This window comes from Orussus abietinus, unplaced genomic scaffold, assembly GCF_000612105.2.
Source record: "Orussus abietinus isolate OABI.00-Male unplaced genomic scaffold, Oabi_2.0 scaffold129, whole genome shotgun sequence".
Taxonomy (NCBI): domain Eukaryota; kingdom Metazoa; phylum Arthropoda; class Insecta; order Hymenoptera; family Orussidae; genus Orussus; species Orussus abietinus.
The window spans coordinates 23,046-36,718 of record NW_019394293.1 but is presented as its reverse complement, the minus strand read 5'-3'; the positions used below and the strand labels follow the sequence as shown (position 1 = coordinate 36,718).

General features: G+C 46.2%; 1 protein-coding gene across 1 annotated transcript in view; it reads left to right on the top strand.

Annotated features, from left to right (window-relative positions):
* Window positions 1-12,447, top strand: part of LOC105699098 — a 35,014-nt gene extending 22,567 nt beyond the window's left edge. The window contains exons 2-12 of the mRNA XM_012423831.1: window positions 4,210-4,288; window positions 4,513-4,782; window positions 8,723-8,989; window positions 9,376-9,714; window positions 9,822-9,941; window positions 10,022-10,197; window positions 10,323-10,596; window positions 10,692-10,773; window positions 10,862-11,006; window positions 11,089-11,278; window positions 11,614-12,447. Coding sequence (XP_012279254.1) covers window positions 4,210-4,288; window positions 4,513-4,782; window positions 8,723-8,989; window positions 9,376-9,714; window positions 9,822-9,941; window positions 10,022-10,197; window positions 10,323-10,596; window positions 10,692-10,773; window positions 10,862-11,006; window positions 11,089-11,278; window positions 11,614-11,765 — 2,094 coding nt within the window. The 3' untranslated portion in view covers window positions 11,766-12,447. The remainder of the gene's footprint in view (window positions 1-4,209; window positions 4,289-4,512; window positions 4,783-8,722; window positions 8,990-9,375; window positions 9,715-9,821; window positions 9,942-10,021; window positions 10,198-10,322; window positions 10,597-10,691; window positions 10,774-10,861; window positions 11,007-11,088; window positions 11,279-11,613) is intronic.
* Window positions 12,448-13,673: the final 1,226 nt, after the last annotated feature.

Below are 13,673 nucleotides of genomic sequence, written 5' to 3'. Positions count from 1 at the left end.
TTAATTGAAATAAAACGCTACCCGAGGGAGATTTTATATTCTTTTTTTGGAAATAGTCAAATTCAAGATTGATAAACGAAAAGGGAATATTTTTTATCGCAAGTGTTTCACGTGCGAGCGGTCGATATACAGGTATAGGAAAGTAAAGGAAGATAATAATATTTTTGTTAATCTGATAGTTCAAATTCAAGCTAATGAGCGTAAAGAGGAAATAAATTTTATCGGATTTTTAAGAGAAGGTAATAAATCAGAGCAAAACAGGGTTAATTTGATAATTTGTATAACAAGGTTAAGTGAAGCGAAAGTGAGACGAGTCGTTTTCGGCGTAACTCGATTTTTCACCGGGGGTACTTCCGGCGGCGTCGCCACGGGAAACCGGAAATGGCCGCCGCGGAGAAAGAGCTCCCGGCGCTCGCGGACGATCGCGGAACCAGTCGACCGGGTTTCTCGCTTATGCAAGTCCGGTTACGCCGTAAAGGTCAGGGCTTTAAGGCGCGATCACACGATCGGGGATCGCTAGTGGGTTCCGCGCGTCGCTGACGCGGCCAATCGCGAGCGCGCAGGCGCGCATCTCTACCGACCCCTGACTTATGCGAGCTTTGCTTTCCACAATCCAGAATCTCACATTAAGGCGATGTAAAAGTGTCATATATACATACCCTAAAGTCAAAATATTTATAAAACTTTTCTTTCTAAATTGGGAGCACCGAATCATTTGAAACTTCATCGTGAGATTACGGAGGCCCTAATAAATTAACGCGACGCTCGCGGAATTTCATTTCTCGAAGAAAAAAAATCAATTGTATTTATCACGGACAAGAAAGAGAAAGACTTTTTTTTTTCGAAAAATGAAATTTCACGACCATCGCGTCCTTCCGCAGGGCCTTCACATTCACGTTGTAAAGTTTGAGACGATTCGGTACATCTAGTTCAGAAAAAAGTTTCATAAATCAGACCTCTTTGACGCCACTTTCATATGGCCTTAATTTGAAGATATTCTCCTGAAATTATCGTATTATAGAATTGCAAAAATATAGTTGTTTTAAGTAAGACTTTCGTCTTATATTTACGTTAATGTATCATGTAATCCTTTAATTGAGACGTTTATTTTATCGTTATTATATTACGTACAAGTATATTAACGTTAAAATATCACTGTTTCGTGTAAATTTTCTGTTACATATTAACATAAATTGAATATAGTCTTTAACTGGGATTTTTACATGATAGGAAATTTCACTTAACCTTAAAAATACCAGATGAAGAATGCCGCTTCGTTTCTTTTTCGAGGAGACACCGGGGTTTTTTTACGTCCCCGGTTCTCAGAAGCGCAATGGCACTTCTTTGGCACCTCGCTTCCTCATCTTCTTCGCCGTCCACGTTCTTCTTCAGGGTCCTCCTCGTCGCGTGCGTTTTCTTACCTCCCCTTCCTGATAAGTCTAGGCAAAAGAACTCGAGCAACGTCCTCCGGGACGCGAGCAGCCCGATCCGCTATTTCTCGCGGTTTAATCTCACACAGGCTCCATCAAGGTTCAATTATCGCGGCATAATTGCATTTGTTCTTGTTCGTCGAGAAGATGAAGATCGGCGAACGGCTCTTCGAGAATCGCCTGGTAACGACGACGGCGATGCATCGGCGTGCCTTTCATTCAATTAAAACGAGGAGCCGAAGACCTCACTATCTCCAACAAAGAAACTGAGTACCTGAAGACAAAGAAAAGACATTGATAAAACCCCCATAAATTCAGGAATTTTGTATATTGAATTATTGATGCGGGGGATTTTTGTCATATGGTAACTGGGTGTCGAGGGCCCCTTAATTAGGATTAATTAGAATTAATTACATAGTTAGTAATAATGGCACTGTGAAGAGCCCTTAACCTTGAAGGGGAAGATGTATCTTGCATTACCTTGAGGCGTCACCTTGAAGAACGAACCGGAAGAGGCGTCCCTCTTTTCCCGTTCGCCATTACGCGAGCAAGATGACCTCGGGCGTGGAAGACGAAGAGGACCACGAAGAGGAAGAGGCGGTTTTCTTCAGGGGCCTCGGGCGTGTCCCGTGGAACCCGAAGGCGCAAAAGAAGCTAACGGGTAGAAGTTCTTCAGAAGCCGTCGATAATTGCCGCAATCCCGGACACCCTGAAGAGGGGCTTCTTTGCACGTAAACGATGAAGAACGCGATGAAGAACGTGATCCGAATGTTCGCCATCCGGTGGGCGAGGCTTGGAATGGCTTCCAGGCTAAGTCTGCAGACTGAAATCTACAGCCTTAAGGCGATATGAAAGTGGAGCCTGAGGAGGCATTCATGAAACATTTCTCCGAGCTGAATGTACCGAATCGTTTAACACCTTCCAACATATATTTGGCGGCCATAAAGAATCTCCTGACACCTATAAATATTCATAAAAAATTGTCAAATGTCTTGGAACAAATTTTAAAGAAATTCACGATTGGCCCCTTAAGATAATGTGAGAGTGGCGTCAAAAAAAGTATCGTTTATGAAAGTTTTCGCCGCACCGGGTGTACCAAATCGTTTAAAACTTTACATTGTTAATATGGAGGCTATAAGGAAAATCCTAACATCCATGAAATTTCATGGGCAGAACCTTCTTACGATTACAAACGATTCGGTATTTCTCTGATGCTCGTGAGTCATTTAAACTGCCAGGCATTTTGTAAAACCCTTAAAAAAGTGTCCGATTCGAATTGACTGGTTTGAAGGGAGTTTCACTTCACTTTAAGCCTTAACCTCATCATCCTTCTAATATCCCCGGGTCGCCGGAAAGTGGCATAGACCGTTTAAACCGTCTTCGGCTAACATCGCGATCCACTTTATTCCAAGAGATAAAAGGTTGAAAATCGTCCAAGCTGGTCCCGGATGATTCCGTTCGCGATCCAGGCCGGGGCATTTTTATGAACTCGGCACTCGTCGCGTTGCATTGCGGTTCTTCGTTCCAAGAGGCGTACACTGGTAGATGCACTTCCTGAAGAACCGGCCGTCCTAGGCCGCGAGGTGCAAAACGATAATTCGAGCAAGAAACTGGAATCCGGCGTCCCGATACCGGGCACGCGAGTTCCTCCACCTCTTCGGGGCGGCCATGAAGACTCACCTGCGGCTGAAGGGGACCGGCCAGGAAGGACTCCAAGTGGTATCGGGACCTACCCGGGACTTCAGGAAAACGATCGAGTCCTGCGATTAGCTTGGGCGGGTGCAAGAAGTAATTGGAAGGACCGAGTAGGGATTCCTTCCTGGCCTGATAACGTTAACCGAGGACGAGTCCCCGAAGACACGTCGTTCGTAATTGGTACTTCCTAAGGCCGGAAGAAGACGTACCCGGAGACCATCCGTCTTCCTTCACTTCTAACTTCGATCGTGACCACGTAAACAAACGTGTCAGCTGACATTGTTAACACTTGAAATGCCGAATTTGTACAATTTGCAAGTTTCGGCGGTAGTCGTGACTGGTACACGGTCGAGCTCTTCGACTTCTCCAGGGAAGACACCTTGGCAGATTTCAGGCCCAGTTAAGGCTTCGTTGCCTCCAACCTCGTCGATCGATCGTAATGGTCGGTCGATCCTCTTCTAGGAGCTCTCGGGGTAGAACCTGCAAGAGTCTTCCAACGTCCGGGACGTTTGTCTTCAGGAAAACGTAGGCGAGTTCGTTGCACCGCGGAAGCACGTCCGTCTTCGGGATTCCACGTCGATCTTCCTCGGGCGCAAAACGACGACCTACCTCAAGCGTTAACCGTACCAGATGTCGTTAAACCCGACACGTATGCTAATCCCCCGATGCCCAGCGCGAGGCGATCTTGTTCCCTTGGACATCGGGGCGTCCATCACTCCAGAACCATGGGGAGCTCTGCAACCATGCATCACTGTTCGCGATGGGTGCAAGTGCAAAAATAATTACCAGGGGAGGGATTACTCGCCCAGGTAGACGGTTCACCAGAGAAATATGGTAGATCCTCCTCAAACCTTTCTTCAGGTGATAAGATTAAGCCCTGAATTATGCTGCAGGGGTCTCCAGTCCCTTGGTATCCTTACCCTGGGAAAGAGGATTTAATAAATCGCGGGGCTCGCGTGTCACGTCGGGATGGAATTATTAATATCTGGACGTCTCTCACGCCGCGTGAGATAGAAAAAGAAAATTAACCACCCTTGGAGGTACTTCTCTCGTTGCTGAAGAGATTCTATTTTTTCTTTTGCAGATGCGCTCGATCCCCCTTGGTCTCCTGGTCCCTGGACTCTTCCTCTTGGCGCTGGCGACCGGAAGTCACGCGGCACCTCGTGAGTTGATCTTCCTGTACTATCCTAGAATTAATATTTACTATCTATTCAATTTTTACTGTTCATTTGATATTATAAGTAATACTTTGCTATCTATCTACCTCGCGGTGGATACTTTCATGATTTCTGGCACTCTCTGGTGTGCGCAGACCTTATTACATTTTATGACAAATTTTTCTGGGGCTCTCGGGGTGGTTCCATTTTGAATTTTTTTCAATTTTCAGCGAGAACAGCCTTTGAAAAACTGACGGACTATGACTACCGCGGAACCGTGTACTACAGTGCCAGGAACCTCTCCTTGTACGAATGTCAGGGATGGTGCAGGGAGGAGGCGGAATGCCAAGCTGCAGCCTTTTCCTTCGTCGTCAATCCTCTCGCTCCGATGCAGGACACTCTCTGCCAACTGCAGAACGAATCGTCCTCCTCGAATCCTGCGGCTCAGCCTCAACGAGCCGCGAACATGTACTACATGACGAAACTGCAACTCCGATCGGGTAAGTGATGAGTACCATTTTATAAATAAAAAGAAGTCTTCACTTATTTCAGAATTCACCGTCACCTTACAGCGAAACACCTAAACATGTATTTCGTAGGAAGGTACTTATTATTTTCATATTGAAAATATTTTCCTTTCATATGGAAGAAACCTACGAATGCGTAAATTGAATTTAAACCCAATGGAAGATGTAAAAAAATTAAGAATCCGAGGAAATGCGCATGCAAATTGTTGTGCTTCTCGGGTGGAACTTTACCATAGGAGGGGTTTACAAAGGAATTCATTGATTTCATTTTGGAAAGAGTACTTTTGTTCTTTTTGAGAGAATATATTGACCAGATTAAGAGAATTCAAATTTCGATCCCAATGTGGAAAATAGAAAAAAAAGAATTCCCTGAAGTCGGGTACGCAAATTGTTGTGCATCTCGGGGGCATCCTTACCATAAACGGGGAACATCACCGTGGTCGGGTTACACATAACCGTTTGCAACCTGTTGGCGACATCAAACGGGCCCTCTCTTTTGCCGAGAGCCGGTGACTCTCGCCGACCAGCCGATGTCGCCGTTAAACGGAAGATGTAAATACCGCGCTTGGGTATTACGCTTGCACATGCCCATGCGCTCATCGAAATCACCATCGCGAAGTGCATCCTGCCGTTGGCCGGGCGCGGAATCGCATGCCGACGCGTCCCCGAGGTGACGCGGAACCCCAGGTGCTGCCTCGTGGATCGGTTAACGGTATCTCATTGCGAGAGATGCTTAATTTAGGCTTAATTTATGGTTAATTTGTAAGTCAAAGGAGTATTCGCCTCGGAAGTCAATGGCACGCTCCAAGGAGTGTCCAGGAAAAAGTGAGGTCAGCTCACGAAACTGATGCAAATGGACGGTGCAGGAGGTAAATGGGAAACTAAACCTAGAAAAGAGTTCCAACACTTAAAAATGTAAAATAAATAAGAATAGTTAATCACCGCTATGATATTGTATACCGTAAAAACCTCGAGCGCCTCCACTAAACAAGATCAGCCACAGCACGCTTTCCAGTAATCCATTCGTCGAATAGCCCCAGGTTGTAGGTACCTGACATTTTGTCCCGTTTCGAGGGCAACGTCCGAGGCCTGATCTCTTCTTAAGAGGCGGACAATTAAACGGCACCAGTTTGTCCCGGACAATACGGCGACTCATCCAAGAAGGTGGCGTCCGACACCTGTCGACACGATGGCGTCCCTTGAGACCCGGGCCTAAGACCAGGGGCCATGAAAAGAGGGAAAAGGTCCCGAGGATTAGGAGTCCCTCCACCCTGGGACCACAATGGGTCCCCAAAGGATCCTGGAAACGGTTTCCTTCCTCCCAAGCAGGGGCAAACAATTCGCTGGTGGTGCTGGTGCGAAGCGCCGACCCGCTCGTAAAAGCCTTAAGGTCCCCTCGCACCTTGCCGAGGTGTCGAAGAGGTCATAGAAACACCGGTATCGGCTTAACGAGCCTGCTGGTACCTCGTCTTACCCCCCGGGGGCACTTTTACCCCGGCGCCTCCTTTCGTTCCGCAATCGGGCCCCCCCTGAAATATATTTACAGAAATGGGAACCGGTTCCGCCATATTTTAAGGTATCGTAATTAGGGTATATGTGTAAAATACGTGCATACCCGTTGCGAGGTGGCGAAGAGGTCAATGGAAACCCGACATTAACTTAATGAGCCTGCTGGTGCCTCGTTTTAGATCCCCTTCGGCACTTTTACCGGCGCTTCAATGGCGCCTTACCTGTGGTAGCTTCTTTCCCTAACCCTTCACCTGGCACTCGAACTTCCCCCAAATTCCTATTTACTGGAATGGGAACCGGTCCTAGCCCAACCTTCGGCTCTTAAAATGTTGTCCTCCGAGTTACATGAATTCCCACTCGAATTCTTGGAAAACCACCCCCTTAAGCTGAGGATCCTCCAGGCAGGAAATCCTAGAAATTTAATATCGCCTCTCCATAAAATTTAGAATGTTTCTCAGTACACAGTAATACTCATAAATCACAGGATTACCTATTAATCTCGTAATTCCTCCCACCGCAAACTCCGCATCTCCAGTAATCGTATCTAAGACGTCATACCCGTAAATTAAAAATGGCCGCCGCTGAGGTATGGAAAAGTCGCAGGACAAAAATTCTAAAAAATACATTTCACGTCCTTTTAATCAGGGTTTCTTGGCTTGTTTGACTTGTTTGTCGTTGTTAATCCTGTAGCTTTTTCCGAGCCAAATTTCTTAGGGCTATGCGTGACGCACGCCGGTGATCGATATGAATCATCGACACCGAGAATAGGGGATCGGTCGAAAGTTGTGCAAGAGTTCGCTGACACCGATGACAAATAGGCCCAGTGAGATCGGGCCAGAAATCGAGGGGACGCGATACAATGGCAGGTGGAGGCGCTGCCAAAAATCCGGAACGTTCTCGGTGACATTCTTTTCGGGCTAACGAGGCCGAATCTACGTCTCTCGGTTTCCTCGAGGTCTCTTCTTCTCGACCGAGACCGTTTTGTGCGTGTCCCGGGACAACTGTTCGTCGTTAACGGTAACCGGAGGTTTTACGATCGACTAAACTAAGAAATCGTTGAGCCTCCCTAGATGTGAGCGATAAGCCGAGGGAAAACGAGGGAAACTCGAAATTTCAAAAGAAGTGGCCGAAGCATCGAATTTTGGCCTTAAAAATGATATAAAAGAAAAACATAAATTCTCCATAGACTCTGTCTAAATATTTATGTGAACTTCAAGACAGAACGGGTGAACGAAGATATGAAAATGTACTCGGGTCATTGCAACGGGTCACGTTTTTTTATAAACTATGACACCCACACTGTGATTAATTGATTAAGCGACATCGAGATTACGTAAGATTTGTTAACCCGGGAAATGCGATGTAAAAGTAAAATTTATTAAACCTGAGATCGAAAATGATGGAGAAGGAGACAAGGGATAGGAAATCCTGGAATTTTCGGTGACAATAGGTCAAATTTTTAATTCGAGATTACGATTTATCTCTCATGGAAATCCACTTAATTTTCGGTTTCGTAAGCGACAAATCCGTTAATAAGATTTTCAATGACATTGATTAAATCAGAAAATCCTACTCATTTTTAAAAAGAAATAGCATGTTAAAAGTCTACGTTCTTGATTATATTATATACTTTCCCACAGTATTGTTGCTAATATATCTGTAAATTAATCGTTTATGTCAACAATATCTATCGTCACCATCCATCATCATGCAACCTTACGCAACGGGATTACTCTCGGGTCAGAATAATGAAGAATCAGCTGACGTCAATACCCAACAAGTCGTATCTAAAATAGCGATACAATTAACACTTGCAATCACAACGACCCGTCAAGATGTTAATCTCGCATAAAAATGGGGTTATCGATAACCCAAGTGCATCGTTCGATCATCCCAAAGCCTGATCGACTATACATATTCAAAATGGCTCCCCCCTTATTTCTTAACGAAAGCCCACGTATCGATGTCGATTTTAATTTCCTGCGAGAAGGTGTTCCCTCGTAATGGAAAGCCCGATTAACGTTCCAATCAGCAGCGCCTAATCACTAAATTGCCATGCATCAATCTCTGTATCGACAAAGAGAATTCCGCCGTCGATTTTAATTACTTAAGGAACACGTTTCTTCGTCCAGAATCGGAGGTCCAATTAACCCCCGACTGGGCAGTACCTAATTATTGCATTACCATGTCTCAATCCCTGTACCGACGAAATACCCTACCATCAAACCACCCTGTATTATAATCCCCCATGGTACGCGTTCCCTCACCCAGAACGACGATTAATCACCGACTCACCGATACTAATTAAACCAAGACCAGGTTTAATAATTTATTCTTATAATTTTTTATCGTTTTTTTTTCCCCTCCGATTCTCGTCTAACCATCGCCAATTTTCGACCCCCAGAGAACGTGTGTCTTCGTCCATGGGCATTTGAGCGCATCCCTAATAAAATGATCCGAGGGCTGGACAACGCACTAATTTACACCTCCACGAAGGAGGCTTGCTTGGCAGCCTGCTTGAACGAGCACCGATTCACCTGTCGGTCCCTCGAGTACAATTACGTGACCCTACAGTGTCACCTGAGTGATTCCGATAGGAGGACGACGGGACAGTATGTGCAGTTTGTGGACGCACAAGGGGTGGACTATTTCGAAAACCTATGCTTGAAAGGTAAATGTCTTAAGGCGGCGCAAAAGTGGCCTCTAAAGCCAATCGTTTTCGAAAATTCTCCTTAAATCTTCTACGGAGGTATTTGAAATTTTACCACGTGGAAATAGAGGCTCCAAGGAAGGTCCCGATAGCCATGAAATTTCCTCTCTTCTAAATTTATTTATGAACATTTTTTTAATTTCTGGCAAGAAATGAAACTTCATGGGTAGGAACTTTTCTCAACGCCTTCGCGTTCAAGTGGTAACATTTGACATAATTTGGAATACTTGGTTTTTGAAATCTGATATAATAGAGACTTTTTAGATATCGCTTTTGGGTAGCCTTAACTTGGTTTCTTGAAAGAGGATGAAATTAATCCTGGACCTTGGTCGATTATTGTTTCGCAGGAAAGGAAGCTTGCAAGTCTCAGAGGCTGTTCCAGACCCCGAGGATCGGCGTCGCCGATGATAAGGTGGCGCAGTATGCTGGTCTCCATTATTACAGTGATAAGGAACTCCAGGTGCAGAGCGAAAATGCCTGCAGGTTAGCCTGCGAGATCGAGAACGAGTTCCTGTGCAGGTCCTTCCTCTACCGGGGTGCTCCTCAGGGCACGGCTTATAATTGTCACCTGTTCCACCTGGATCATTGGACTTTGCCTGATGGACCCTCCACCTATCTCAATGCGGAGAGGCCCCTTATCGATAACGGCGAAAGAGTTGGCACCTACTTCGAGAACTTCTGCGAAAGTGAGTGATGCTCTTTATTATATTTTATCGAATTTGATGGTAATGTTCGGAAGTCGTGGATTTTTGGTATAGAGATTTTACTTACCTAATTTTGTGGTCACCTCCAGAAGGCATGGGTCCCCCGGATCAGCTCCCGATTGACATCCTCCCAGTGGAAGATCCACAGATCAATAACTTCACCAGGCACGAAAACGTCAACTGCGACAAAACAGGAACTTGCTACGATGGTGAGTTGGGGCTAATTCTAAGGATTTAAATCCTCAGGGTGAGCAGAATAAAGTGATAGAATTTTTTCCTGCCATTTCAGTGTCCGTCGACTGCAAGGATACTCGCATAGCGGTCCAGGTGCGAACGAACAAGCCTTTCAATGGAAGGATCTACGCTTTAGGACGATCCGAGACCTGCAACATCGACGTCACCAACAGCGACCTCTTCAGGTTGGACCTGACCATGAGTGGACAAGACTGCAACACTCAGAGCGTGGTGAGAATTGTTTCTTGAAACAAAGTCGACACTAAAGTCCCTAAATGATGTTCCTTGGTTGAAAACTGATGAACATTTCATGGTTGATCCATGATTTTCACCACATATCCTGGCGTATCTTCCAGACCGGCATCTACTCCAACACCGTGGTCCTGCAGCATCACTCAGTGGTGATGACGAAAGCTGACAAGATCTACAAGGTGAAGTGCACCTACGACATGTCCTCGAAGAACATCACTTTCGGCATGATGCCCATCAGAGACCCAGAGATGATCAGCATCACCAGCGCTCCCGAGGCTCCTCCACCAAGGATCCGCATCCTGGACAGCAGGACGAGAGAGGTTGAGACTGTGCGCATTGGAGATAAGCTGACGTTCAGGATCGAGATCCCCGAAGACAGTAAGTGGCTCTTCAGGGGTAAATCCCTTTAGATGAAGCCTGAAGCAGGATCTTCGAAATTAAATAAAAGGATAACAATTAATCTCTTCTTTTAGCCCCGTATGGAATCTTTGCTCGAAGCTGCGTGGCGATGGCCAAGGACTCGAAGAGCACCTTCCAGATCATCGATGACGAAGGGTCGGTAGAACTTCATCATCTAGGATGTGCAATCATGTTTTACGTTCGTAGAAAGGAGATTCATGAAATATGCGACTTTTTCCTCCAGGTGTCCCGTGGATCCATCCATCTTCCCCAGCTTCACTCCTGATGGGAACGCCCTGCAGAGCGTCTACGAGGCCTTCAGGTTCACCGAGTCCTACGGTGTCATCTTCCAGTGCAACGTCAAGTACTGTCTGGGACCTTGTGATCCGGTAAGGAATCTTGGACCTGGGGTGGAATTAAATCCTTGATCCTCTTGTCTTCGTCATTTTATCGTCACTCTCGCCTTTTCAGGCTGTCTGCGAATGGGGTCGAGAGTCCACGGAATCCTGGGGCAAGAGGCGTCGAAGAAACGTGGTGAACTCCACGGAGGAGAAGGCTGAGGACATGACCCTCTCCCAGGAGATCCTCGTCCTGGACTTTGGTGACGAGAAGCAGTCGGACTTCCTGAAGAGCGACGCCAGCATAGACTTCAACGAGTCTGGTAAGGATCCTTTCCTTCCTCCCTTCAAAAAAACCACATTTGCCCTCCCAGCAAAGGACAAACTTTCGCTTTTCCTCCGCTAATACTCGTCCTATCAGCAAAACAGTTTGCAATCATATGAAACGTAATCACACGAGAGTTTGCATTAGAAAATATACTTGCAAATTCAGCAAATAAATTTATGACATAAAAAAGAAATATCGAAAAAATGCCTGCAAAAGATGTTGCATTTCCAAAGCCAAACAGGGGATGACTGTGGATTACTTTTTCTGCAGGTGGTATCAGGGCCTGTGATGATAAGAATAATGAATGAACGTTGAAAATCCTATTTCCAGACAAAACGGTGACCATCATCGAGCCATGTCCAACGAGGACATCGGTGCTGGCCCTGGCCGTGACATGTGCCCTGTTGGTCCTGATCTACATCTCGACGATCCTCTGCTACTACATGAAGAAGTGGTTGACGCCTCGCAAGGTCATGGCCTGAGACCCCAGCCTCCTGGAGATTGCCGACAGGAGGCGGTCCAGGATGCTGGACACCCAGATACTCAGAAGATGACGGGCGCAACATACACTCATTGACACACACTTCGACACACACGAGAAGAGAGGATGTGCAGGGCCTCTGCCACCGGCAGTGGGTGCAGTCGCATAGGGTGCATCGGGCACCCCATAGGCCGACCTTACACTTATTTAAGACCACGTAGAGAACTCCTAACTGTCATCATCCATCGGCTACTTTTGATAGGGTTGCAAGGAGTCTGATCTGGGATCTCTTGATAAGGGGGTCGACCGCCCCCTGCCCAGGCTGCGACGTCGACGGTTCCACTGTCCATTGGAGGTCCCTTGGGATTTCGGAAACTCTCCCAGTCCCTCAGGACCCTGGGAACCTCCGACGAGCCCGACTCGTTGGCGACTCGCTTGTAACCCGCATCAAGACTAGCGCTATTTACAGGTTCACGCTTGACTAACGTCTCTAATGTTACAACTAGGTTTAAGATATCGCATAATCTAAGCTACACGCGTAGCAGGTAGACATGTATGTTGAAAATGGCGTCGAAGAGAAGCTGTCGACTCGAGCGCTCGTATCTTCGTGCTCCTAGAACCGAGGCGGCCGTTCCAAGAGGACGACAAAGGGACTCCAAAATGGCCACCCCCTCGTGAAGAACTTTAATATGCTCCAGCTCCAAGCCTGTAATTTCGATTTGCAGGCAAAACTTTAGAAGGGTCCTGGAAAATCACAATAATGGCGCCGGTTGACCTCTTCACCAGATGATTATTCAAATTCATTGATTTGCGGATGAACACTGTCCGGCATTTTTGTCACGCTGCCATCTGCAACGGAATTTGGTGAACAATGAAACTGGTAGAGAGACATTGGTATTCCTGTAAATTGAAATTGTCAAATTGATTTTAATGGAGTGGTACTTGATAATGGCGATTATTGCGAATCGAGGAAGGCCCTGCAAAGGGATGTGCGGGAAATCTAAACGAGGTGTAAGTATACGCCGGAAGTGCGTGCTTCGAGGTGGGAATTTAAGTGCTGACGTGGCGGGCACTTCCGGTGGAACTCGCACGACTTAAGAGTGGATTTTCTGAACCCTTGTCGAGCGATCTCTCCACTTTTGATTGGATGATTAGCACCGATGACTCGGTGATAGGAGGGAAGGAAGCGTACGATCATTCGAGGAGGAAGGCAATGGAGGAAACTCTCCTTAGAAGTTAGAGCCCAACAAGAGCCGGAAGCACGCTGGGCGAAACGAACATCCAGAACCAAGGTTTAGATCTGTGCAATTATTTGGAAATTGTTTTAATAACGTCCATCCTTCTGATCTTAAGCCATCTTAAAATTGCCCTCCAGAGGTATTTTACGAGTAACTTGTATATTCTCGGGAATATTTCCAAGGGTTCATTTTTTAAAAGACAGTTTTCGTTTTAAATTGCATTAACTAAGCCCAGTGTTCAACGGATGTACGCGAACGCCGCTCGGAAGGGTTTTCGAGTACTCGATGTATTTCCGGCGGAACTTGAGCTTCAATTATTATGTTAAGGATAATCGTAATGCCCTTTCCTTCGTCTCTCTTTGGAGTTACGTCGGTTTATTATGGGTTTGCGCCAGTTTTCCGGCGACTTGATTCTCCTCTCCGCGTCTTCGCTGTGTCCTGATTTCCCTTTTTTAACGATCCTCCCAGGTGCAGTCCGCCATCTTGCTCGAGCGTCCCTTCGACTGGCTTTCATATAAATATCTATATTTACGCACTTATATACATATCCGTAGTTGATTTCCGTGTCTTAAATGGTACTTTTGTAATCAATCGGGAGACTCAGGGACGCGATCGAGGGATCTTTTATCAATTTTTGCGGCTGCAAATCCATCGAAGAGTCCCAGGACGAG